Source organism: Leucoraja erinacea, chromosome 20 (assembly GCF_028641065.1).
Source record: "Leucoraja erinacea ecotype New England chromosome 20, Leri_hhj_1, whole genome shotgun sequence".
NCBI classification, from domain to species: domain Eukaryota; kingdom Metazoa; phylum Chordata; class Chondrichthyes; order Rajiformes; family Rajidae; genus Leucoraja; species Leucoraja erinaceus.
The window spans coordinates 4,237,267-4,256,766 of NC_073396.1; the positions used below are offsets into that span (position 1 = coordinate 4,237,267).

General features: G+C 41.7%; 1 protein-coding gene across 1 annotated transcript in view; it reads left to right on the top strand.

Moving 5' to 3' along the window:
* The first annotated feature begins 1,256 nt into the window (after nt 1-1,256).
* Nucleotides 1,257-19,500, top strand: part of foxk1 (forkhead box K1) — a 61,706-nt gene continuing 43,462 nt past the window's right edge. Inside the window, exon 1 of the mRNA XM_055651032.1 lies at nt 1,257-1,814. Coding sequence (XP_055507007.1) covers nt 1,264-1,814 — 551 coding nt within the window. The 5' untranslated portion in view covers nt 1,257-1,263. The remainder of the gene's footprint in view (nt 1,815-19,500) is intronic.

Sequence of the window (19,500 nt, forward strand, 5' to 3'; positions counted from 1 at the left end):
CACTTTCTCCAGAGATGTTGCCTCACTGGGCGGAGTGGACTCGGTGGTCTGAAGGGCCTGTTTCCACGCTGTCTTTTTATTTTCTTTAACTAACTAACTAAATTATTTGTGTTGGAAGGGGCTGCAGTTGCTGTTTTAAACTGAAGATAGACACAAACAGGTGCCTCCATGGTCAGAGTGAGCACCACTGGAAATTGGAGGAGCAGCACCTCATATTCCGCTTGGGCAGTCTGCACCCTAGCGACATAAACATTGAATTCACCAATTTCCGGGAGCCCTTGCTGTCTCCTCCCCTTCTCAGCTCTCCCTCAGCCCTCGGGCTCCCCCTCTTCCTTTTCCCTTTCTTCTCCCCGCCCCTCCCTCCCCACACCCTACATCAATCTGAAGAAGAGTTTCGGCCCTAAACATTGCCTATTTTCTTCGCTCCATAGATGCTGCTGCACCCGCTGAGTTTCTCCAGCACTTTTGTCTACCTTCCAGCATCTGCAGTTCCTTCTTAAACAGGTGGAGTAACTCAGCAGGTCTGTCAGTATCTCTGGAGAAAAGGAATAGGTGAATAGGTAAATAACTTGATGGATAGCATGCAGAACAAAGCTCTTCACTGTGCCCAGGTACATGTGACAATAAACTAAAGAACAAAGCTTTTCACTGTTCCTCAGTACACGTGACAATAAACTAATACAGTATATCTCTCATTTCCATTGGACACTCAATCTGAAGAATGGTCTTAACCCAAAACGTCACCTATTCCTTTCCTCCAGTTATGGTGTCTGACCCTCTGAGTTACTCCAGATTTTTGTGTCTATCTTCTTTTCTTTAAACAAACTAACTTGATGGATAGAATGCCGAACAACACTTTTCACTGTACTGTTCCTGGGTCCAATGATAAACTTACTTGCTAACTAACCACTGGGTATAATAAGCTTCTTCCCTACAGCCATCATGCTATTAAACACGACAGCAAATAAGCTCTGAACTATAACAGACTATTATTATTATTATTGTAATACATTTGTTTATTTATTAAGTATGTGTGAATGTATATATACACACACACTGAACTTTTTTTTTCACCCATTATGTACTACGTTTACATATTCTGTTGTGCTGCAGCAAGTAAGAATTTAATTGTCGTATCTGGGACATATGACAATAAAATACTCTTGACTTAAATGTAAACCTGTTTGCTGCATTGCGAGGGATCCAGGCCGGGTTTTCTCTCCTCCGCCCCCTTCCTTCCTCCCTCCCTCCTCCCGGCGTGTTATGACTCCTCTCACACGGCGCTGCCCCAGCCGCCGAGCCGAGGCTGCGCTCGATCACAGGCCCCTCGGAGCCACCCCGGCGCCCGCGGCTCCCTCTCACTCTCCCCCCGGCCCCGGCCCCGGCCCAGCCCGCGACATGCAGGCCGTCCTGCTGCCCTCTGACAGCGAAGGCGACGACACGGGCGCCCGAGCGCTGCTGGCTCTCAAGTCGGCGCCTTGCAGCCCGAGCCGGCACGGCGGTCAAATCAAGGCCGGCGTCATGCGCTGGGAGCTAGGCCTCGACCCGCAGGCCCCGCCCGACGCCGCCGTCGCCAAACTCGAAGGCCGCGACTTTGAGTACCTGATGCGGCAGCCGTCGGTGACGATCGGCCGCGACTCCAGCCAGGGCCCGGTGGACGTCAACATGGGCCACTCGAGCTTCATCTCCCGCCGCCACCTGCAGATCGCCTTCCAGGAGCCGCACTTTTACCTCAGGTGCCTGGGCAAGAACGGCGTGTTCGTGGACGGCGCCTTCCAGAGGCGGGGAGCGCCGCCGCTGATGCTGCCGCGACAGTGAGTAGCGAAACCCGCTCCTTTTGTGTTTTGTCTGCGTTTTTATTAAAACACGAGGCCTACGCCGGCTTGGGAGTTGGAGCCGGACCCCAGCCCCGTGGCTGATTCAGGCCGTTCCCCAACTACTCGAGGCCGGAGATTTCCACCTGGCGTCTAGGCCGCAGCCTCCCAATGTAAACAGAGCGAGCAGACAGCGTGTCCAAGCTCAGCCAGAGAGAAACCATAAGAACAAATAAATTGGTGCGAATGACGTTAGATAATTCTATAATTTGTATATTTGGACCCATGCTTTATATTTTGCATCAATATATCAGAACCAATGAATAATCCCCAACACTTGGACACATCCTGCATCTATATTTTTTAACCCCATAACAATCCCTAACTCTTGGACCCGTGCATGTTTTTTTTTTACATCAATATTTCATAACTTTTTAATTCCCAATACTTGAACAATTTTGCATCTGTATTTCTTAACTCCTTAATGATCCTTAACAATTGGACCTGTACATTTAAAAAAAAATCAATATTTAATTAACCCCTGAATGATACCCAATATTTGGTCATATTTTGCATTCATATTTCAGAACCCCTGAATAATCCCCAACACTTGGACACATTTACATCTATATTTCTTAACCTTTCACAATCCCCAAATCTTGGATCCGTGCATGTTTTTTTTTAATCAATATTTCATAACTCCTTAATAATCCCCAACACCTGAACACTTTTGAATCTGTATTTCTTAATTCCTTAACGATCCTTAACAATTGGACCTGTATGTATTTTTTGCAGCAATATTTCATTATTCCAGAATATTTGGACATATTGCATGAATATTTCAGAACCCCTAAATAATTGCCAAAACTGGAATTCTATATATTTTTTAATCAATTTGTGGTGCAGTGTTGTATGTTCTTTATTATAAAAAGTTGCTTGCAGCCTTGCAACAATGAAATACTACGTCTCTTAAAGGACTTCCAACTATTTGCTCGTGAAATCAAAAAGTCCCTCTACTTAAGAATTGTATTTCATTTAATAGGTTCGTCCTGTGACTTTTAAATAGTTTTATTATTTATGTAGGTTTTGTTTCTCTTATGCACATTCCTGTGTGTTTGTGTATGCGGAATAAAAAGTAGTAGGTTTAAATAAGATAACTGTTCCAACCCCTTTCCTTCAGTCCAGTGGGGCTTACATTACAAGAGTCCCTTTCCCCGCCGTAAGACATCTCAAAGTTCTCTCAAAACAATCACATTTCACTCCATACACTGTTACACCACCAGTTTGCATAAAGTAAGGGCTTAGAGTTGGCATCAGATGTACACAGATAGACACAAAATGCTGGAGTTCTTCACAGTCTGAAGAAGGTCTCGACCCGAAACGATGCCTATTCCTTCTCTCCAGAGATGCTGCCTGTCCCGTTGAGTTACTCCCGCATTTTGTGTCCATCTACGATTTAAACCAGCATCTACAGTTCCGTCCTACACATCTTCATATGTAACCAGATAGTCTGGTTTTTTTGGGTGCATTGTTCATGGGTAAATATTGGCCTAAACTTCAGAAAATATTCATCAAGCCCATTTCACATCTGTGGTAGAAGATGCAGTGTGAAGAACTCCATCTTTGACAGCGCAATGATCTGATATCATGTGCCCCGGATTGTTTAGGTAATTTGCTCGGGTACTTGCGATGGACTTTGAACCACAACCTTTTGACAAGAGGGCCAGTTTATAAAAAAAAACAGTTAAACACAGGAGACTGACTATAACATTAGATGACAAGCGAGGAAATAACCTCGTAGAAATGCTAACTACATTCATTTTTTTTTTTCGGAAAACAGATCCTTCAAATTACACATTGTTTAAAAATTATGGTAATGTATTTATAATTTACTCACAGGCTATAATTGAAAGTCTTTCATTTAGTATCAGAGGAATGTAGTTTTAATGAGCTGTATTTTGTAGCAACATTCAGTAAATACATTTTTAGATCCGATTTGAAAAGGAAAGAATGAGTATCTTTTAATTAGTTTTAATTTGCAGCCTGCTAATTATGTTTTTGTTAAATGTATTACTTTGATAACTTAGTACTTTGTTTATAAATTTATTGCATTCTTAGGACGTCAGAAGCAGTTTTTATGGGCTTTTTAAAAAAACTGGATAGCTTAACCAGAGATGCTGCCTGTCCCGCTGAGTTACTCCAGCATTTTGTATCTATCTTCGGTGTAAACCAATATCTGCAGTTCCTTCCTACACAGTTAGAGGAGACGCCTTTTACTATTTCCATTCATGAAACGGGGCTTTTTAACTGAATTGTTAACATGGCTTTGTTGGCATCTTCCCGTTGACATATCATCTGAATATATTCAACTTCCAGAGAAATGAAATTTCTGAAAATATTTCAACCATTTCTCAGAATTTGACATGGAATTTGTTCATTTTGTGACTTAGTTTCACAGGACATAAGGCATCTTAGAAATCTTAGAAATCTGTTTTACCTGATTTGTTAGAGATTGCCTTTCGTTACACATTTGGGTTTACTGGTGATTTTACATGTAGAGTTAATAAAAAAATTCCTGCAAGTGGTGCTGCAGACTGTGTAAGTTGTGTTGTGATTTTCTTTTGGAGATCGCACTCCCATGTGGGATTGTATCATTTTCAGATTCCATTTTATTTATTATTGAGTAACTCTGTTAGGAGGAACAGCAGCTTTTTTTTTGGGTAGCTTCCTTTGTCAAGTTCAGCAGTTTTTTCAGGTGATTTGAAAAAATCTGTCAAATCTGTCCCCGTGGTCTTCATCTCTTAATCTCTCAAAGCAGAGTAAGTATGATTGGAAACCTTAGAACAGTAATCGGACACGCATGTCACATTGCCTTGGTACCAAAGGGTAAAATTCCACCATTGCCTGACAGTTTGCTGTTTTTTCATCCAAAACAAACCATTTTGTTTATCATTAAGATTTGTAACTCTGCCTATTGTGGTGAGAGTTGCCACCGTTGCCGCCCAACTCGCTCATCTCACAGTGCAGCAGTTCAAGCAGCATGCTGTTCCAAGGGCAATTATAGGTGGGTAAGAAGGTAATGCAGGTGCTGGTTTACACCGAAGATAGACACAACATGCTGGAGTAACTCAGCGGGACAGCAGCATCTCTGAAGAGAAGGAATGGGTGATGTTTCGGGTCGAGACCCTTCTTCACGCAGAGTCAGGGGAGAGGCAAACTAGAGATATGGGAGGGTACAAAGTGGATTTAAGGTGTGAAAAGGACAGATCAAAGCAGACGATGGAAGGGTGAGTAAAATGGATGATGGATTCTTGATTAGAACGGGTGTCAAGGGTTATGAGGGGAAGGCAGGAAAATGGGATTAGGATGCAGAGATCAGCCATGATTGAATGGCAGAGTTGACTCGATGGGCCAAATGGCCAAATTCTACTCCTATAACTTGTGAATTTGTGGATATGCCAACAGTACCCACAGTCTAATTTTTTTAATGCTCCACTGTTTATTTTTCAAGTTCTAGCTTCTGGTGGTTCTAGAGTACACGTTGTAAGACTATTAAATTATAATAGAAATGTCGTTCTTGGAAATTATTATAATTGTAGATGTCATGAGTCAGATTCAGAATATGTTAAAATATTGGTTTGGTAATGGAGACATTGGCATGAACAAGTGTGTTGTTTACTTTGAAGCAAGTGTGTAAACAATATTTTGCACATCGAGGATGAAAATGACAAAGGTGGTCAAATAACACAAAGGAAAGGTGAGATGGCCAATCATTTGTAGATACAAAGCATAATGTTATTTATTGCTCCGCATATACAGTAAACTCGGGGAACATATCTATAGTGTTCTACTTGAATTTAAAACAAGAAACTGATCCAACAGGACATATAGTGCTGGAGAAACTCAGTGGGTCAGGTAGCATTTCTGGAGAACATAGATAGGTGACATTTTTGGTCGGGTCCCTTCGTCTGAAGAAGGGTCGACCCGAAATGTCACCCATTCCTTCTCTCCATAGATGCTGACTGTCCCGCTGAGCTACTCCAGTTTTTTGTGTCTATAATCTGATGATGTCCAAGAGTTGAGGCTTCTCACAAGGTGATTCTGGTTATGCCATCTGACCATAGACTTTAGAGATGCAGCGTGGAAACAGGCCCTTTGACCCACCGAGTCTGCGCCGACTGGCAATCACCCCGCACACTAGCACTATCCCATACACTGGGAATAATTTACAATTCACAGAAACCAATCTACAAGCCTGTACATCTTTGGAGTGTTGAAGGAAACCAGTGTACCCAGAGAAAACCCATGCAGGACATAAACACAGGAAGAACGCACAAACTACGTACAGACAGCACCCGTAGTCTGGATGGAAGCTGGGTCTCTGGAGCTGGAAGAAATCAACTCTACAGCAGTGCCCCTAGTTGTCGGGTCGTGCAGCTGTTGGGACTAAGAGAAAATAATGGCTTTAAATTTGGGAAAAGTGAGTAGATGGCCTCCAGAGAGAAGGGGTAAAGTTGGGTCCAGTGCATGTTTTAGGCTTATTGTTGTTTCAAGAGCCAAGAGTGTTTTATTGTCATATGTCCCAGAGGTAAAATGAAATTCTTACTTGCTGCAGCACAACAGAATATGTAAACATAGTACACTGTAAACAATATGATAAATGAGAGAGAGAAAAAAGTTCAGTGTATATATACACATACCCGCAAGTACACATATACACACACACAAACACACACATATATATATATATATCCACATACATATATATACACACACACACACACACACATACATATATATTATTTATGTACATATACACACATACTCAAAAAACAAACAATAGTAGTATAATAATAATAATAATAATAATAATAATAATAGTCTATTGAAGTTCAGAGCTTATTTGAGGTTGTTGTGTTTAATAACCAGATGGCTGTAGGAAAGAAGCTGTTCCTGAACCTGGACATTGCAGTTTTCAAGCTCCTGTACCTTCTTCCGGATGGCAGGGGTGAAATGAGTGGGTGGCCAGGATGGTGTGGGTCTCTGATGACACTGGCTGCCTTTTTGAGGCAGCGACTCCGATAAAACCCTTCGATGGTGGGGAGGTCAGAGCCGATGATGGACTGGGCAGTGTTCACAACTTTTTGCAGTCTTTTACGCTCCCATGCATTCAAGTTGCTGAACCAGGCCAGGGTGCAACCAGTCAATGTGCTCTCTACTGTACACCTGTAGAAGTTCAAGAGAATCCTCTCTGACGTTCCAAATCTCCGTAATCTTCTCAGGAGTTAGAGGCATTGATGTGCTTTATTTATAATTGCATCAGTGTGCTGGGTCCAGGAAAGATCTTTGGAAATATGCACGCCCAGGAATTTGAAGTTTTTGACTCCACCATAAACAGGATTGTGGGTCCTCAACCATCCTCTTCCAAAGACCACAATCAGTTCATTGGTTTTGCTGATTTGAGAACCAGGTTGTTGTGCTGGCACCATTTGGTCAGTCGGTCGATCACATTTCTATACTCTGACTCATCACCATCTGTATTTTGTCCAACAAATGTGGTGTAATCAGCGAACTTGACGATGGAGCTCGCACTATGTCCGGCTACACAGTCATGAGTAGAGTGAGTAGAACAGGGAGCTGAGCACGCAGCCTTGAGGTGTTCCCGTACAGATTGTTAACGAGGAAGAAGTATTTCTGCCAATTCGAACAGACTGTGGTCTGTGGATGAGGAAGTCGCGGATCCAGTTGCAGAGGGATGCGCAGAGACCCAGTTCTGTGAGCTTGGTAACCAGCATACCGAGGTACAGTGGACAAGCTATGTTTTGCATGCTATCCACTCAAAACTGATAATTTTGTACATAAATATAAATCAGGCCAAACTCAAAGTACAGTAAGTAGAGCAAAGATACAGAGTTCAGAAATTAGTCTCAGTATTGTAGAGCAACTTTTCCAGAGACAAGTTCACTGCTGCAATGGGGTGGAGGTGAATGAGACAGTACGCGAGCTTACAAAAGGACCATTGAGAAGCCGGTTAACAGAGGGGTAGGAGCTGCCCCCGAGTATGATGATACCGCTTTAAAGCTTCCGCCCAATGGGAGCAGAAGGAATGACTGTAGTGGGAGAAGTCTTTGATTATGTTGGCTGCTTTTCTGAGGTGGTGGAGAGCGGGAAAATTGAGAGGGTAGGCGAGTGATCAGGAGTGAGACTGAGGGAGATAATTAGGCAAGAATAGAGGGAGACTGAAGAATCGACTACCGGGGAAAGGTGGGGGAGGATGTTGGTGAAAAAATGGGGTGGGCGAAATCTGTCCATCGTTATGTGTGTGATAAGTTTGTACTGTGGGATCTGTTCTTTTGTCATCTTGGAGCTCCTTGCCACTGAATCAGCTGTTCTGTACAATTCTGAGTTCTATTTAAATTGGCGCCGTGGTTCGGCGCAGACATCATCAATCACAGAGCTTGGTCGTGTTCTATGATCTTAGTGTGGGGTCAATTATTCCACAGATCCCAGAGAAATCGTATGGGCCTGAGGAATTATTTCCTCCTGGAGTATGCCACAATAAATTAACGTTGGGATGGTTTTTTTACATGGACAAAAGTTCTTATGTAGCTGCTTTCTGAGGTGGCAGTGGGCCATATGTTGTACATCAGTGGGTTAGAATAGAAACCTGGGTGTCACATTTTGGATATATCCGATTTCTACTATCAAATGCTCGCGTACCACTTTTGGATTCCTCTGGTTGTACGAGGTAAATACAGAAATGTTGGAGGCGCAGTGTGTCTATGTCGGGTCTGCACATTTCTTGGAATTGAAAATATCTTGCTCTGAGGTTATAATTTGTTTCCGTTTCCTTCTTGGTAAGATCTTGTGGTGTCAGCAGAATACTTGGGGTCACCGGGGTGCACTGAGATACAAATTAATTGTGTTTGGTTCTTCAATATTGTTCTATTGCTATTAATAAAAGTAATCGTGTGATTTGCAGTGATGTAATGTTTCCATAAACCCAGAAGAACTGTTTTCTGGTGAATTAACACATTATAGTGTGGCTTTTATAATCACTAATTGGAAATGATGTGTTTTCTGCCATGGAAGGCTTGTTTCTTTTATGTCAACAGGGATAAGACGGATTCTTCCATTCCCTTGTAATGTTGTGCTTTTCATCGTAAAATATGAATAATGGTATACATTAAAATTATAAATGACAGAGTAGTGTTTTATTAATGTAATCATATACTTGTAGTGTGTTAGAAAAACATCATAAATGACAAGAATTGTCAAGATTCCTCCCAGCTAATATGTTTGGATGGTCATTTGTTACATTTGGCAGTTTGTTCCTTTAACGACAGTTATATGGGGTGTTTGCATCATATCGGTTCTTTATATTTATTATTAAGTCATGGGAATGTACTAGTTTTTCTAATTGTGGAATGTTGCAGCATTATGTGCATGTATAGGTATTCTATGACCTTAATGAGGGCAAAGCTTAACTGAACATTGCATGTGGGTTAATTTCTGCTTGCTTGTAAATAAGATTGCATAGTTATATTTATCCATTTGAATAATTAAGAAGCAAGAAAGGAGTTATCACATTACTGAAGGTATTCACTAAGTGCATCTAGAAATGAACACAAAATTGATCTACTCTGGGTTAAACAGATTTTTGACAGCACCAAACCTTTTTGGAGTTGTTTAAACAGATTTTTGGGCCATCAATTCACCATGTTCATATCTATGGAAATGGAGGTTGTAGCAGGCTTTGCTGTGACCTTGCAATCCCTCCTGAAAAGAGGGGAAGTGACTGGCAAGTGGTATTCTATGTTGATGTACTGTACGTTCTTACAGCGCACAATCGTAGTCTGCAAACATGAATGCTCGAGGGCAGCCTGCAGTGCAAGCCAATGTTCATTGCATTTGCTTTTTCTAGTGGACTGAATTCTGACATTCTGTCATTAAATATGGAGTTTGGGTGGCCTCTGTAATGCAGCAATGAGCAGCAACCTGGGAGATGCATCAGTTAGAATGATTCTGAGTGACTAACCTTGGCCTGCACCTTCACAGGTACAGAAGTGCAGGCACATGTGAGTGAAACTTTCAGATCATGCAGTTCACTTTTTTAAAATATCACTGTTTCAATGAGAAATAAGAATTTGGGTTTCCAGATCAGTCAATGTTGAAAGTAGTGCAGTCAATTCATTTTGTAAGTTCAAATTTATTCGTCAGATGGACCAACTAAGGTACAGCCATGCAGCGATGCAAATGAAAAAAGAACACCTAATCCACCATAGAATTTAACATAAACATCCACCACAACATTCTTCACTGTGGTGGAAGGCAATAAAGTTCAGTTAGTCCTCCTCCTTTGTTCATCCGTGGTCGGGGCCATGAACCCTCCGTAATCAGAAACCATATCCCTTGATTCCGTTAGCACTTAGAGCTAAATCTAACTCTCTCTTGAAAACATCTAGTGAATTGGCCTCCACTGCCTTCTGTGACAGAGAATTCCACAGATTTACAACTCTCTGGGTGAAAAATGTTTTCCTCATCTCAGTCCTAAATGGCCTATCCCTTATTATTAAACTGTGACCCCCTGGTTCTGGACTCCCCTGACATTGGGAACATTTTTCTGCAAGATCTAAGCTGGTTGAACATGCAGACAAGTGGCAGAACCTGTGTATTTCCAAAGGGTGTGCAGAGGCAGTGTGGTACTATGCATATATCAGTAAGAGTGACAAGACATGTGGAAAGAAAATTAGTAAAATAATTAGCATATCTGGAATTAATTAAATAAAGACACAGAGTACAGAAGCAAGATTGTTATTTTGAACATGTGTAATACATGTATTGGGCCACAACTGTTTTGCTTTAATTCCAGACCACACCCTAGGAAGCATGTGAAGATTCTTGAGTATGTGCAGAATATAAGTTAGTGGTTTTGATGAGGATGGATCTCAGCCATAAAGTCACACTGGTGAAACTGGTAAAGGTTCTCCTTGGTGTTAAAAAAAAGGAAGAAAGTGATTAAACTTAGAAAGGGTATGTTGAGGGAAGATACCCATTAGTGAATGGAACAAGACCTGAGACATGGATTTAAAAGACGCAAGATAGGTTTGAGGAAAACGGTTTAGCCAGAGAATAGTTATGACCTGAATTAACTGACTGAGGATGGTGAACAGAGGATTTCTGCTGTTTTAGGACCCAAATAGATTGCTCTCTAACAATTCTGCGATTCAATGTATACAATACATAAGACGTGGGAAAAATATATTAGGTTACTCTCAATAGTGGGTTAATTGAACTCCTTAAATTAGAGAAAAGGCCACCAGGCGCTTCCATTACTATTGTTTGAATATGAGTTTTAAGACTTTGATTTGTGTTATAACCATACCCTTTGATATGCAAACATTTGGGAGACCTTTTGTTATAATATGGCATCCTAGAAGACAGCGACTTGACAAGGTTGCAACACTGACCAGAAAGATTTAGGCTTCCAATGTCAGCCTTGCCAAAGAATGCTCCACTCTCAAGTCCAGCCTTGAATTTAAACTCCATTCCATATGCTTCAATATAGTGCAACATTGAAAGGAATGATCGCTCGCTGGAGGTGTTGGGTATTGGTTATGGTATATTGGATGTTTGCATTTCACTTGTGGAACCCTTGCTGGACAGAGATTCCCTTTAATACAATAACTACAGAAAAATACTGAATGTTTTTCATGGTCCATTGGATCGATGGAAGTTCCTTTTCCTTTGCGCTGTACTGAATTAGCGGTATCCTGGCAGGAATTGCACAATGTACTGTGTTTGTTTTAAGGGGAAAATTGGCTGTAGATGCTGTTACTTTTGAACTATTCAACAATCTTTGGCAGAAGTGTGGTAAAATTGAGAGAAATACATTTGAATGCAATATTTTTTTGTGTTTGAAGGATTATTCACTTTTTTGGCTCATCCTTGCGTAATTGCCAGTTCAGTTACGAATTGAAGATTGCCCCTGTAACTGAATAAGCAGTAGGTCAGAGCAAAGCGTGACACTCCCTTCGTTCTGGTTGGACTCAAATATCTGGAATGTGAATTGCTCCATTCCTACTGTGTTAAATCATTCATAGTTCATTTTTCTTAGAAAGACTGGAGCTACTTATATTCCAGCTGTTTTGAGCCAACTCGGTGGAGGTCTGTATAATGGTACTTTGAGCTAATTAATATAAAAGACTTAAAACTTGAGTTTACAGGTTGTAGAGACAGGATATAAAATTCACAGTGTGCCGAAATTGTGCCTTAGATGAGCAGATTTTGATATTAACATTGCCTGGAAGTGACTGCCATGATGTTATTCCTGCAATTGCCTTGTTCCTTTTACCCATGGCTTATTTTGTACCTACTACACTCCTTCTTTCACCAGCCCTCTGTATGTTGGGAAGAATTATTTAAAAATGAACAATTCTGTGAAATTCACGGACTAGCAAAAAGTTTATTTTGCTGGAGTATGTCTCTCTCTGTCTATGTCTTCTCTTTTCCATTACCCTAACCATGACTATTTATTTTTGCTAAGATCATATAGCTCAGTAAAAGGCGGGTGCCAAAGATTTGAGTGCCAAATAAGATGGATTGAATTCTTCCAACAGTTCAGAATCTATTCCAAGAGAAACTATGTTTTAGTAGCCTAGTTTGCTGTAACCCTTGTTTTTGTTTTTAATGAAAGATCGTGGCTGCGTGAGCTAACAACTGCCTAGAAATATTGTAAGTAAGCAAACATAAATAGTTCTCTCTGTGAAAATTGCTCTTACTGATCTGAGAATGAGGTAATTTCCAGAAAGATCAATGTATTTGGCATTGATATTTGATATTCAAAGTGCGATGAATATTTCCCTTTGACTGATTTTCTCTGAATGTTTTTGTGGCTTGCTATGAGACGGCTGATGCTGGGAAATTGATGATTGGATGTTTAGTAGAGACATTGTAGGCCGAAGGGCCTGTTCCTGTTTTGTACTGTTCTATTGGGCCTGTCCCACTTAGGCGATTTTTCAGGTGACTGCCGGCGACTGTCACACACACACACACACACACACACACACACACACACACACACACACACACACACACACACACACACACACACACACACACACACACACACACACACACACACACACACACACACACACACACACACACACACACACACACACACACACACACACACACACACACACCAACACACACACACACATATATACACACACACACACACACACACACACACACACACACACACACACACCAACACAGACAGACACATATACACACACACACACACACACACACACACACACACACACACACACACACACACACACACACACACACACACACACACACACACACACACACACACGCATCTCTTCCTTCACCAGCCCGTTATGCAGGCGAGGAACAGGGCAAGCGGGGGAGAGCGCAGTCTGAGTGTAATTCACACGGTGCAAAGCCAATGTGATACAGACACACACCGCGATGAACAGGAAGGTTGGCGCTGTAATTAAGAAGCTAAAAAGCACAGTGTACGGTAAGTCCTTTAAAAGAGGGGGAGAGAGTGGGGAGAAGGAGTGGAGACAACTTTTAAGAAGCCAGAGATACACGGCTGTGAAGCTCGGCGGACATTAACATTACCGGTCGGTTATCCTTGGTTCTGAAAACTACTGCTTAAGTTTTTTTTTCCCAATGAGCCAATGAAATTCACCAGTTAGCACTGGCTACAACCTACAAGAACCTAAGATAACCTTATACCTCCTGGCAACCCACTAGGACCTCTTGGCGACCCACCTACGGCACGAGAATTCTCGCTACTCCAAGGCGGCATCTTTCTAGTCGCCGCTAATTTTTCAACATGTTGAAACATTCAAGGCGACCGTATTGAGGCCGCGACTAGTTCCTAGAATGCGGGAACTCCTCACGGCCATGAAGGCAACTCCCCGGCAACCACCCACGAACATGTGGCAACTGCATAGTCTCCTGCAGTCACATAAGCGGGACAGGCCCATTATGGGATTCACCAGATACTGCATCAGTGTGGACTGAATTTAATGTTTTAACTTGGTGAATAAGAAAATTAATGCACAAGTTTTAGAATGTTATTTTTTGATGAACTTTGACTATAATTTGGCTTTGTTTTTTTTTATAAATGTCAGTTCAGCAATATTAGTATGTGGCCGCTGTTTATTGTGATTGGGCAAAAATAATGACTTACTGATTGTAAATTTCATGTCCATTATTACTAAGTGAAACTAGTTGTTTAGTCAGTTTGTTTTACCCCTACCTTAAAAAAAAGATTAATAACTTGGAGATAGACACAAAAAGCTGGAGTAACTCAGCGGGGACAGGCAGCATCTCTGGAGAGGAGGAATGGGTGACGTTTTGGGTGGAGACCCTTCTTCAGACTGAGGAAGGGTCTTGACCCAAAACATCACATATTGCTTCTCTCCAGAGATGCTGCCTGTCTTGCTGAGTTACTCCAGATTTTCGTATCTATTTTTGGTTTAAATCAGCATCTGCAGTTCCTTCCCACACGATTAATAACTTGGGCCTTGTATTGGATAGATAATTTAATCTCCTATCTACTGCAATATTGTTGGGGTAGGGGGAAAAAATAGCCGAAAGGGTGAGTATGTATCAATCTTCCCGCAGCTAGAGAGAAGAGGGTGGCACAGTGGTGCAGGTTATAGAGCTGCTGCTGCATAGTACCAGATACCCAGGTTCAATCCTGACTTCAGATACCAACTGTGCGCAGTTTGCATTTTCTTCCTGTGGCTGCTATGGTTTCTTCCAACATTCCCAAGACATGGGCTTTGTAGGTTAATTGACCTCTTGTTAAGTCCTCCCCTAATATGTCGGGAGAGGGTGAGAAAGTGGGATAGCATAGAATTAGTGTGAAGGGAGACCAACGATAGGAGTGGACTCGGTGAGCTGAAGGAAACTTCCTTTAGTTTAGTTTAGTTTAGAGATAAAGCGTGGAAACAGGCCCTTCGACCCACCGAGTCCGCACCGACCAGTAATCCTCGTACATTAACACTATCCTGCAGACACTAGGGACAATTTTTACACATACACTAAGCCTACAAACGTGTACGTCTTTGTAGTGTGATACGAAAGCAAAGATCTCGGAGAAAGCCCACGTGGTCACGGGGAAAACGTACAAATTCCGTACAGGCAGCACCTGTAGTTGGGATCGAACCCAGGTCTCCGCTGCCGTAAGTGTTGTAAGGCAGCAGCTCTACCGCTGTGCCACCCTAAATTTCTGTTTTCATGAATTTTATTACCTTTGTTACAGATGTGATCTTGTTCTTGCAGGTTATCTCATATTGCATTTTATGTTTTTAATTCGCATCGTCTGAAATAATGCTGCCAGGCAATGGTGTTGTGTTGACTGAAGGCAAACAGTATATTATACAGCAGTCAGTTTACTCAGTCTATAGAAGGAACAAAGGAGCAGCTTCTCCCAGTAAGACGGCACATTTTTCCAAAACATAGAACGAGGGAAGGATAGCTGCCTACAAATTATATGGAAAAACATCGGTCCTAGCAACCAACAACATTCTGGCGGATGAGCTTGATTGATAGGAAAATGGGCTAGTCCTCACTCTGGCTGTGTATGATATTGTTTCTACCTGCAATGTAAAATATAATTCTGTAGAAATAATTTATTGGATTGTTAGTGAATCGGGTTGGGCATTTAGGAAGAGACTATTTAATTTTGTTAGCCTTTTCCACCAATCTATTGGATCATTCTGATCTGTATTTCAACTTTTAGTTGTCCATCTTTGATTCCCCCCTCTTCATATTGTGCTGTACAGGCATCTATTGTTCCCAATATTAAAAGTTTCTGTTTCAGATTTGATACAATGATACAATTTATTTGTTGTGATTTGAACCTCATTGAGGTTCAAACAAAATTTGTTTTTTGCAGTCATACAAACAAGTAGAAACATAGAAACATAGAAAATAGGTGCAGGAGTAGGCCATTCAGCCCTTCGAGCCTGCACCGCCATTCAATATGATCATGGCTGATCATCCAACTCAGTATCCCATACCTGCCTTCTCTCCATACCCCCTGATCCCTGTAGCCACAAGGGCATATCTAACCCCCTCTTAAATATAGCCAATGAACGGGCCTCAACTACTTTCTGTGGCAGAGAATTCCAGAGATTCACCACTCTCTGTGAAAAAATGTTTTTCTCATCTCGGTCCTAAAAGATTTCCCCCTTATCCTTAAACTGTGACCCCTTGTTCTGGACTTCCCCAACATCGGGAACAATCTTCCTGCATCTAGCCTGTCCAACCCTTTAAGAATTTTGTAAGTTTCTATAAGATCCCTCCTCAATCTTCTAAATTCTAGCGAGTACAAGCTGAGACAAACCGAAGACAAGACACAACACAATTTACACAAACATTCAGATTTTAACGCCCTTTGTGTGGAACCACGTGTTTTAAGTTTCACATTATGCTGAAACTGTCCAGGGACCAAGTTGCTGACCACCCTTTACATTTACAGAGTTCACTTGAAAAGTGTTAATACTGTAGAACGTTAAAAAATAACATGTTACACAGCCATTGTAATGTCATCCAGCTCGTTGGATTTAAAAAGGATGTCAGATTTTAAAGTTGGGGGGGGGGGGGGGGGGGGGTGCGGTGTAACGTAACTTGTCAGCTTTAATACAGAGGGGGGGGGGGGGGGGGGGTGCTGGGTTAACGAGCCGGGTGGGTCACGAGCAAAGGTGTTGTGACATCAGCTGGCTTCAGCAGTTAGATTTTAAAAATATCTCAGATTGGTGAACGAATTCAGTTAAAATGATCGGGAAATAATGAATCAAATTTACAGATGAGGGAATTTTTGAAATCATGAGGTAAATCTACCAGAATATGTAAAAATTTCACCGTTACCGTGTCGGGTTTTCGAGGAGATGTGAATCACAGAAAAAGTTCAAGTTTGAAAGCCAGAAGACAAACAACCAAACATCCAGAGTTTTAATAAGTACTAGACCAAGGGTCCCATCCACTCAACGCGCGGTTGCGGGGGGGGGGGGGGGGGGGGCTTACGGCGTCACACAGACAATAAACAACCCCCCACACACACAAGGGGGGAGGGGGGGGGAGTGAGAGGGATTAGAGGGGGGTTGAAAGGGGGAGTGAGGGAGGGAGGTGGGGTGAGAGGAGGGGGGGAGGGGGGGGGGGGGAGAGGGGGCAGGGGTGAGAGAGTAGAGGGGAGGCCGGGCGAGTGATCGGGCTGCGAAAAACGGGTAGAGAGAGCTTGAGAGCTCTAGTACAGGGCCTGACTCGGCATCTCTTGGGAAACCCCAAGGGGGGGGGGGGGGGGGGGGGGGGGGGGGGGGGGGGGGGGGGAGAGAGAGGAACGGTTAGCAGCGGGGAGTATTTATTTTGTTTCATGAAGTTAAATGTATTGATGAGTTTTTTTTTAAATTGTACTACTGTTCTTTTAAATTTTTAGTTCTGTAATTATTTTACTATAATGGAGGTTTTAAGCATTTATAATTTGTGGACAGGTTTGCAGATGTACCATAACTTGCTTTGAATTTCTCCTTTGGTAGTCCAGAAAATTGTCTTGGTACATCTAATGTTGCTCTTCTTATTCTGCAGTCAAGCTAGATCTATGTATAGTCCGATCTCATTAAAATGAGGCTGAACTAAAGCTGAGCTATTTGAAGACAAACAAGGAAATAGTAAACCCACATCAATACAGAATTTTGTGTGTCTTAAAGTTTATGTTTCGTTTGTTCAATTGTCAGTCATTGGCTTCTGGTGTAACAAGTTAAACAACTTGCAGTTGGGGAAGCCACACTCTCATTCACCTGTTGTTTCTGTGCACACTGACCTTTCATGTGTTCCTGCGATACAACACATACATTTTTAAAGTGAGTTGCAGTAGTCCAGTCGGGAGGAGATGAAGGCATGGATGAGTCTTTCAGCAAATGTACTTGCTATTCTTCATTTAAAATGTATGTTTAAAAGATGACTAATGTCAGGTTTCTAATCTATTGTTCACCTTGCAGGCTGTTCCACATCATTGAATTAAACCATCGTGCATTATTTTATGTATATAATTCTTAAGCTGTCAGCATTGCAGACAATGCATCTCTCCTGATTGGAATCACATTGTATAAGAAACCCAAGATAATAACAAATGGAAGAGGTCATAAGTTCCAGTGAGAGGGAGGGACAACATATGTGATGAAACTGTCAGATCTCCTACTGTTAGTGAGATTTAGGACAGGCAATTGTAAAGAACCTCTGCATAATGGAATGTTATGTTGTATTTTTCTTGCCTTTATTTTATTAATGTTGTGATCGATGCGTTCCTTCAATTCAAAGTACATTATGGTGCTTGAAAATATTGCCCTCTCTGGTCACCTCTGAACCTCTCCTGCAGTAAAAGCCTTAATTTCCACAGGCAGTTTTCACAAGTAATAAATCTACACAGCTCTTTATTCCCCATCGCTATTAAAATATTTTCCCTATTGATGTTAAAATTTATATCCTTTTATTTACATATGTATTTATATGAAGGAGGAGATTCCTCGGTTAGTGCAATGCCAGAACCGCTTGTTTAGTGATTTCACTGCCGGAGTCTGTATCTACTTCCTGTTCAGTGTCAACTCTGCATGATGGTTGCATAGATGAGGGGATAAGGTTTATGATGGATAAAGAGTTGTCACTCCATTACTTCCTGGAAATGTTTATTAACCTTCATGGCATAATAAAGTGAGAGGAACACTAGTATCGTGGTCATGAGATTCTTTTTCATTTGCTGCTGTTTCCTTGACCTTGTTATTTGCATTTTGATAAAATCGTTCTACTTTTAAAAGTTCAATACCAACTCTGCGCTGCTTTACCGCAGTGTGGTTTCTGGCATAGAAAGAAACCATAACCTTCCTTCGTTTAACTAAAAATAATCTCGCAACAGGCAGAATATTGATTGAAACAATAACTGCAGGTGCTTGAAACCCAAAGCAAAAGCAGAACATGCTGGAGGCATTTCACAGGTCAAGTGAAATCAGTGAGAGGAGCAGATTTTGAAAGATTTTGGATCAAGTACTTTTCATCATAATTGGAAAATTGAGAAGACAAGTATGTTTTAAGTTGCAGAGAGGAAGGTGGCAAAGGAATGCTTGTGATAAGGTGCAGATCAAAGTTGTCAACGTTGTCAAGATAATAGTTACTTTAAAAACAGTTGAAGACAGGAAAGAAGTGCTCTGTGTATGTGTGCGTGTGTGTGCCTGCATGTGTGTGGCTGCGTGCGTCCGTGTTAATAAAGAGAGCAAAAAGGGATTGGTTACCTAAAACTGTTAAATTCAGTATTGAATTCCCGGGATTATAATGTACTTAGATGGAAAGATAGAACTTACAATGGATAGTTGTGCAGCAATGTAGGCGGCTGAAGATAATGATAAGAGTGGGAGTTAGACAGAGAATTAAAGTGACTGACTAGGAGGCTTTGCAGACCAAACAGCAGTGTCTGCAAAGCATTCATCGAGTCTATGCTCGATTCTTCCAGTATAAAACTCTAATAACCCGCACCCTCGGGACTTTTCCTGTTGAGCAGATTTTCTGGGATATTAGACGTTTCTCTAATTAATATCCCAATACAATTTTATTTCTCACCTTTATGCTTGTTAGATAGTAG